Source organism: Pelodiscus sinensis, chromosome 30 (genome assembly GCF_052426305.1).
Source record: "Pelodiscus sinensis isolate ZL-2025 chromosome 30, ASM5242630v1, whole genome shotgun sequence".
Classification (NCBI taxonomy): Eukaryota; Metazoa; Chordata; order Testudines; family Trionychidae; genus Pelodiscus; species Pelodiscus sinensis.
Genome location: NC_143081.1, coordinates 14,582,368 through 14,590,844, shown reverse-complemented (window position 1 = coordinate 14,590,844; position 8,477 = coordinate 14,582,368). Strand labels below are relative to the sequence as shown.

Genomic DNA, 8,477 nt, shown 5'->3' with positions numbered 1-8,477 from the left:
AAAAATAGAGATGAACTAATGTAGTTGCTTAGATATTGTCCATTTGAGTCTTTCTTTCAAGGTATTCCTACAAAACTTGATTGCCTCAGAGATGGCCTGTATGAAAGTGGTTTAGCTTTTTTCAGACCTGTGTTTCAATAAAGCACGTTACTTCATTCATCTGAATGTGAACACCAGTGTTCTAATTCCACCCAGAGCGTCATGTCTTTTGTGGGGTTCTGGGTCTCTTCCACGGAAGCTGGTTAGAAAGAACTATACACCTATCTCATAGTGCTGGAAAAGACCATGAGAGATCAAGGAGTGCAATCACAGTAGGACCAAATACCATCCCTAACAGGCTTACTCCAGATCCCTAAGTGGCTTCCTCAAGTATTGAACTCACAACCCTGTGTTTAGCAAGCCAATGCTCAAACGACTGAGCTATTCCTCTCTGCTATGGTCATACTTCACTTAATAGGACCCTCTTAATAGGACTTGGAGGAGTAGGTGACCCACGTTGCTGTCACAGCGAGTGGGGAGTTTGGGTTGGTTTGTGTTCTATGCCGATCTGTAGCTGGGTGGGATGGGGCATCTGTCCCGCATTGGCCCTTTAAGGGGTTAAAACCCAGCCTGGGAGAGGGCTGGAGCCTTTGAACCCTGGAGCCAGCAGCTGTGGCCAGTATGAGCCAATTAGGGCCAGCTGAGGGCAATATAAATAAAGGCTCCTGGAGGGAAAACAGACACTCTTGTTCTGGCTGGAGAGTGGGAGGGTCCTGGCTGCCAGGGAAGCTAGGGGCTGCCTGAGCCAGAACAGGGCTGGGGAGAGGGAGGCGGTGCTGGGGATCCCTGGCTAAGTGAGCTCCCAGGCTGCGGGGCCTGAAATAAGGCCAGAGAACACTAGGGCTGTAGTTACAGCAGGCCTGGGGAGAGGCAGGCAGAGCTGGGGACCTCTGGCCAGGCGAGCTCCCAGGCTGCAGGGTCTGGGACAAGGCCTCAAGATTGCAGGGGGGACGGCCTGGGCAGGTGAAGGCAGTAGGTCCTCACCCTTTTGCCAATGCTCAGTGGCCGTGTCAGGCTGCTGGTTGCTTCTGAGGAAGGGGCAAGATGACGACTGGCCGTGGGTCACTGAGGCAAGGTGGAGCTTGGGGTACCCAGAGCGTGGGGGTGCTGCGGTAGGGCCATACCCAAGGGGAGGATGCCACGGTCTGGCAGGAACGTGGGTCCTATTAAACAGAGATGCAGGAAAACTGGTACCAGCAGGCATGACCCCAGCCGAAAGGGGGTGCTTCTGAGCTGAGAAGCTAATTCCCAGCATGTCCAGCACAGGCGCCCCCTATCGGTGAGCAGCGCCCTGGGACACTGGGTAAACAGAAGTTGAAAGTCTGTGGCAGGTTGGACCTTTCAACATCCTGCTGTGTGAACTTTCCTGCCTTTTCCTCCATCTTTACTGGGTCACGGCAGCATTAAGATATCTATATCTGTGTGCACACCAGGATCACCGTGTACACTGACACGTGCATGGAAAAGGCAAACCTAGGGGGGAGGGCCAGTATTTTCCGGGATCATAAGAACTGACTTCCCTACTGTGCCCCCACACAAAGGCTATGTCTACACTCTCAGCTTCTTGTGGAAGAGCTACGCTGCCCGCCTGCTCTTGCGCAAGGAAATTTAGCGTACGGCGTGGTAAGAGAGGGCTCTTTGAGCAAGGGCTATGCTCTTTTTTATCAGGTGTAAGCTCTCTTACACAAGAGCTCTTGCACAAGAGGGCAGTGTGGACGCTCAGCAGGGATTTCTTGACCTCTGGAGGGTCGATCTTCTCTGTAGTGTAGATGTGCCCCAAGACCGAGGTAAATGCAGTTTATGGCTTGATGTTTCAGGCATCGTTTGGATGAAGAGTTGGTTGATTCGGTCTGAAGTGATTCATGACATTCAAATTACCTGACTATTTCCAGCAAAAATCAGCCTAAATCTTTCCGAAACAAGAAACAGGACTATGGAGCACTTTAAAGACTAACAAGATGGTTTATTAGGTGATGAGCTTTTGTGGGCCAGATCCACTTCCTCAGATCAGATTGTGGAAGAAAATTGGCATGACCATATACACCAAAGGGATACAATCAAACTTTTTTTTTGATTGTATCCCTTTGGTGTATATGGTTGTGCCAATTTTCTTCCACTATTTGATCTGAGGAAGTGGGTCTGGCCCATGAAAGCTCATCATCTAATAAACCATCTTGTTAGTCTTTAAAGTGCTACATAGCAGGGCTTGAAAAATAATGCAATCTACTCGTCCGTGGCAGCGCAGCTGGCGAGCGGGGCTTGCCACAGTTTGGGAAGCCCTGCTATTTAGTCCTGTGTTTTGTTTCAGCTAGACTAGACTAACATGGCTACATTTCTATTACTATTCTAAATCTTTCTGGACTTACATGCTGGGCCATACCCCCTCCCTGTGTTTCCTGGAAGCTGAGTGCTTGGGCAGCCAGACGGGAGAGATCCCAGGGCTATCCAGCCAATTAGCAGAGTGCCCACGGTCGGCAGCATGCATTTCTATGGGTGGTACACATCCACACATGCCTCAGTGCACATAACAAAATTTATTCCACATGTGAATGGAAAAAAATAGAGGGAATATTGTCCTCACTGCCCGTTACACTATTTAGCAGGTGGTTGGGACACTGCAGTGGGTGATGGGTGAAGCCCTACATTTATTACCCCTTTCATCTCAAGATAGGAGGAAGACAACAATCTTCCACGTTGTCAAAAATTGCCCTGGTCTATGGAATCCTCTCCACAGAAGATCTCTCTTGTGTGCACTCTCTCTCTCTTTCTTTGGTTGCATCTTTTCATACATACAACAGTGAAAGAGGCAAATAGTCACTGAACCAGGGAATTGAATTCAATGTCCTGCAGAGAATGCACAAGCCTCAACCTCTGATCCAGAGTTGTCTTTCTGCCCCGATAACTGTCCATTTCTCATTGTGAATGACACCAAGCAGACATTGGGCTGGGAACAGCCAGTGAGAAGCACTTTGTAGGAGGCCGAGAAAGCTTATTTTCCCCAGGACTTCTGGAGAAATGGGAAAAAAATGTGGTCACCGTGCTCTAAATCGGCATAACAAAAATAAATCCGGACTGGGTTTTCCATCAAGGGTTGGTTGTTTTGTGGCTAAGACTCAGTTCTGAGCATCACGACCCTTCATTTTGCTTCCCAGATGAGCCACCTACTGGATGGAAACATTGTCACATACGAATTCATTCTTATCCAGAGTTCGATGCATTGAAACTTGTGTTAAACTTACAAGCGATCTCTCTGAGGGCCAGGCTACACTCCAGCAAAGATCAACCCTGCCACAGTCGATCTTCTGGGGTTCGAATTAGCAGGCCTAGTGAAGACCTGCTAATTCAAATGGAAAGGGCTCTCCCATCGCCATCAGTAGTCCTCCTTCTCATGAGGAGTAAGGGAAGTCGATAGACGTGTGTGCTGCTCTTGACCTCTGGCTCTGTGGATGGTGCCAAAACAGGATTAGGCTATTTCTTAATTAACATAGCTGGAGTTGCATATCTTAAGTCATAGAATCAAAGCATCATAGGGGTGGTAGAGACCTCAGGAGTCACTGAGTCCAGCCCCTGCCCAAAGCAGGACCAACCCAACTCAACTATCCCAGCCAGGAGTTGGTCAAGCTGGGACTTAAACACCTCTAGGGATGGAGATTCCACCCCCTCCCTAGGGAACCCAGCCCAGCGCTTCCCCACCCGCCTAGGGAAATAGTTTGTCCTCCTATCCAACCTAGACCTCCCACTGTAACTTGAGACCATTGTTCCTTCTTCTACCATCTGCCCCCCCGAGAACAGCCTCTCTCCATCCTCTTTGGAACCCCCTTCAGGGAGTTGCAGGCTGCTCTCAAATCCCCCCTCACTCTTCTCTTCTGCAGACTGAACAAGCCCAAATCCCTCAGCCTCTCCTCATAGGTCATGTGATCCATCCCCAAATCATTTTAGTCACCTCCGCCGGACCCTCTCCAATGTGTCCTCATCCTTCCTATAGTGAGGGGCCCAGAATTGGACACAATGCTCTAGATCAAGCTAAGAGGATAAACTTAGTGTGAACTTTAGAGTAGAGGCAAGAGCTTGGAACAACCACCTGTGGAGGTACCTGGGGTCTCAGATGGGACTGAGTTTGGGCAGCTAGTCTGTGTGATCAAGGCTACACCATTTTCAGTACAATCACACAATCAAAGGTTGTGTGTGTTACTCTACCAGCGCTCTTAACACCAAGCCCTCTTAATAGATACCACAGCCTGTTGCCTTATGTTTGTTAAAAGAGTGGTTACTGAGGAAGCGTCCCAGGTGTTTATCCAAGTGCAAATGATATGAAACTCCCACCCTTTAGAAAGACATGTCGGCACAATAAAAAAGAAGTCATCAAGGAAAAATAACAACAGATCCATATTTGTGAGGAAGGGAGAATTTATCTGGGGAAAAACAACCTGGAAAAAGTGATATCGGTAGAAAGTTAATAAAATACAGAGCGATTGAGAGAGCTTGAGTGTTTTCCAAATATTACGAGCAAAATATGCAGATATTTGAAAAGAGAAGTAGGACTCCTTGCTGTTATTCAGAACTAATACATCTGAAATGTATCGCTTGCTTTTCCCCTACAACTGTCATGATATACCCAGTCTTCGGATGTCTCCTTCCCTGGCTTATGATGTGCCTATATAAATTAGGTCTCCATCAGGAGTGACGATGGTGCATTGAGATTGGTTTAACTTCAAAGTAGGACAAAAAAATTTAAATCCTGAAGTCAAAGAGAGAGAGAGAGAGAGAGAGAGAGAGAAACAAATTTGTGTTCAAATGATCTGCAAGCCAGAAAACACATGTAGTGAAAAAACATACACCCATACAAGGAATGAGAAAGCTATGTAAATTCAGAGAGGATTGGTCCATAATTGGCTTCCAAATCGGAGGGCCCTTCATTGCATGTTTCGCTATAACCCATCCACGTGTATTCATTTTCCTTTCGCCCTGGACTGACCACATCACCTTGTTTTTTCTGACATGGTGATTTTTTTAAACTGTGCTCTTTTCACTTTCACACTGCTGATCCAGTGCCATCTGCGCCCGAACCCTAATCCATCCATCAGATTTCTATTTTTTTGCAGACAAGGTTATAATATTTGCAGCACATTTCCAAGGCTTCTATAATATTGTAGTCTTCAGTGATCTCAGTAAACTGAGCTTTGGATTCCTACCTGGACGTTTGGATACTCTTTCTTAGGCATGTTTTTCTTTAAGCCATCTGTGATGGCTTCCCCTTGATGCTACCTTGAATTGGGGTTCCTAGGGACCCTTGGACCGTCCGTCTGGGCCTCCTGTCACTCTGCGCTGCTGTTGAACCTATGCCCAGTTCTGTAGTTGCTTCAGCCTTCACACAGGCAGCTGTGGGTACAACCAGGCTCACCAACCAAACTCTGTGTCCACCAACTATAGAGAAGCTACCATAGCAATAACCAGCAGCGCCCCCCCCCCCCCCCCCCGCCTAAAACCCCTGGATTGTAAAACCTTGCCCTGGTCAGAACACCATGTAATACATGGGTTCCCAAACTAGGGGGGGGGGGCACGCTGTCCAGAGAGGTGTGAAGAAATTCAGGTGGGGGGGGGGGTGTGCGAGGCAACACAGCTCCCTCCCCCCAGCCAAGGCCAGTCTATCCGTTCCTCCAGAACATGTGCAGCTCGGGCTGGCTGGGGCAGACTTCAAAATGACCGCCTTAAAAGAGCAATGCCTTCTCTGTTCTTAAAAGGGCAATCTTTTGATTTTCTTCTCAACAAGTTTTGCTGCTATTTTGACAGTATTCTGGAAAAACTCTGCCATGTCCAAGGAATGAGATTGTTCTTCCGAATTTTTTTTTTTTCAAAAACGCAGATGCACTATTTCGAAAGCCATGTAAACCTCCTTTCATGAGGAAGAAAGGCTCTTCCAAAAGAGTAGGGGTTTTCCTAAAAATGTGGACCAGAAAAGCCTCTTCCAAAAAAAATTGGAAAGAGATACACAAATTGTGCCCTGCAATTTGTGTATCTCTTTCCAAAAAACAGTGTAGTGTAGATATATCCTCTATCAGCTGATTCTCAGAGAGAAAGAGAAAGAGAAAGAGAAAGAGAAAGAGAAAGAGAAAGAGAAAGAGAAAGAGAAAGAGAAAGAGAAAGAGAAAGAGAAAGAGAAAGAGAAAATTTTGCTCAATAAGGGTATGTCAACACTATTTTTTTTCAGGAGCAGTATGCAAATATTGTGGTGTATTTGCATACTTCCTCCATTTATTTTTTGGAAGAGGCTTTTCTTGTATTTTCGCCATCTACACAGGAGGAAATTTTGGGGAAAAAAACCCCTTTTTTGAGAGACTCCTTATTCCTCCTACAATGATGTTTACAGGGTCTTTCAAAATAGGATATCCTCCTGAAATTTGACCCCCACATAGTTGGGGGCCAATATTGGAAAATCGTCTTCCAGAAAAAAAAAGCCATAGGAAATATGCAAACGCACTGTGGTATTTTCATATTTCTCCTGAAACAAAAAAAGTAGTGTAGACATACTCTAAGGGTTAACCTTGTCCTTAAGGACAGAAATGGCTCATGTCTAAGGAAATAGATCAGTTTATCTATACCGTACACTATGCTAAAATGTGTCCTTCCTGATGGTATGCCTGTTGCTAAAAGCAACCAGTTTCTGAAGAGCTTTTCTCAGGGACACTTTGACGTCCTTGTTTCTCAGGCAGTAGATGACCGGGTTGACCATAGGAGGCAGGACTGTGCAGATGAAAGAGAATATTTTTTTGGGTATGGCTGCAGTGCTGACAATTGGAACCAAATAGACAGAAATTGTCATCACATAGTAAATGGTCAGCACGATGAGGTGGGAGGAGCAGGTGGAGAAGGCCTTTAGCTTCCCAGTGGTGGAAGGGATTCTCAGGATGGCGGTGATGATACAAACGTAGGTCGCCAGGGTCAGTAGCATGGGTGCAAGTATGCATATGACAACGACAATAAATGCCACCAGCTGGACTAACTGGGTGTCATCACAGGACAGCTTTAGCACGGATGTAAAATCACAAAAAAAATGGTCAATTTCTTTGCCATGGCAGAACTTGAGTTGGAAGAAGAAAATATCTACTATGGCACAAGCCAGAAAGCTGCTTATCCAGGACCACGCCACCATTTGGATGCAAATGGAGCCATTCATCAGGGCAGTGTAACGGAGGGGGTGGCAGATCGCTAAATACCGATCGTAGGACATGGCCGTCAGCAGCAGCGGTTCGGTAGCAGACATGACACCAAAGAAAAGTCCTTGGAGCAGGCAGGCCTTCACGGGGATGGTTCTGTCCCCAGTCTGGAGACTGGCCAGCAGCCGGGGCAGGATGCTGGAGGAGAAACAAGTTTCTAAGCACGCCAAGTTCCATAATAAGTAGTACATGGGGCTGTGAAGTTGCTGATCAATGACAACTAGCACAATGATGAGGAAGTTCCCAGCCAGTGTCATAAGGTAGATCATGAGGAAGATGAGGAAGAGGAGGGGTTGCATTTCAGGGGCCTCCTGAAACCCTAAGAGGATGAATTCGAGGATGAGAGTTTGATTTCTTCCTTCTTCTTCCATAATAGGCATCTAGAAAAAAGTAAGCCATGAAATATTGATGGAGCGCAAGGAATCCGGTTGTGTGGTCAATCCCACTATCAGACATCTGGATGGGCTAACCCCATGCCACCGGAACTCTGCACGAGGAAACAATGGCACTGTCAATCAACAGAGGAAATCTACAACTCACTGGCTGAGTGCCAGAATAGAGCGACCAAAATCACAGAGCCCCATTACATTACAGAAATATCCCATCCAAGGGTGTTTCTACACATCAGGGCTTAACGAGAAATAAGCATAGCATATTTTGAAATAGCTAATTTCGAAATAGGGAGCGTCTTCACGGCACTTATTTCGAAATGAAGGAGTCTTCCTTTGAATTTCCTGCACTGTCCTCTGTCACAGCTGAGTCAATGAAAAACCTACTTGATGGATGAAGTCCTGCTCTGCACTGATTAGGCCTCAGTTCAAAAAGGAATAAGGGATCTTTCGGAAAAGGCTTTATTTTCCGAAAGATCCTCATCTAGACTGGTGCTTTTTTCCGGCAAAGCTCCGAGCTGGAAAAAAGAGGCAGCCATGTTTATGCAAATGAAGCGGGGGGGATTTAAATCCCCACCTCATTTGCAATTGCGATGTGTCTAATTTGCATCCCTTTTACAGAAAAGGGATGCAGTCTAGACACAGCCGTGGAGAAATTGGAGAGGTTCCAGGGAAGAGCAGCAAGAATGATGGAAGGTCTAGAGAACATGAGCTATGAGGGAAAGCAGAAGGAATTGGGCTTGTTAGAAAGGAGAAGACTAGGAGAGGACATGAGAGCAGTTTTCAGGTACCTAAAAGGTTGTCACAAAGAGGAGGGAGAAACATTGTTCTCCTT

At 46.5% G+C, this 8,477-nt stretch overlaps 1 protein-coding gene across 1 annotated transcript; it reads right to left on the bottom strand.

Moving 5' to 3' along the window:
• Positions 1-6,649: 6,649 nt before the first annotated feature.
• LOC102457079 (olfactory receptor 1E5-like) lies at positions 6,650-7,624 on the bottom strand. Its single transcript, XM_006114048.3, has one exon. It carries the CDS (start codon positions 7,622-7,624, stop codon positions 6,650-6,652), a length of 975 nt encoding a protein of 324 aa, XP_006114110.2.
• Between the last annotated feature and the right edge of the window lie 853 nt (positions 7,625-8,477).

Bases quoted from the DNA above. Each gene is read 5' to 3' on its own strand.
- LOC102457079 (XM_006114048.3), bottom strand. From the start codon at position 7,624: ATGGAAGAAGAAGGAAGAAATCAAACTCTCATCCTCGAATTCATCCTC.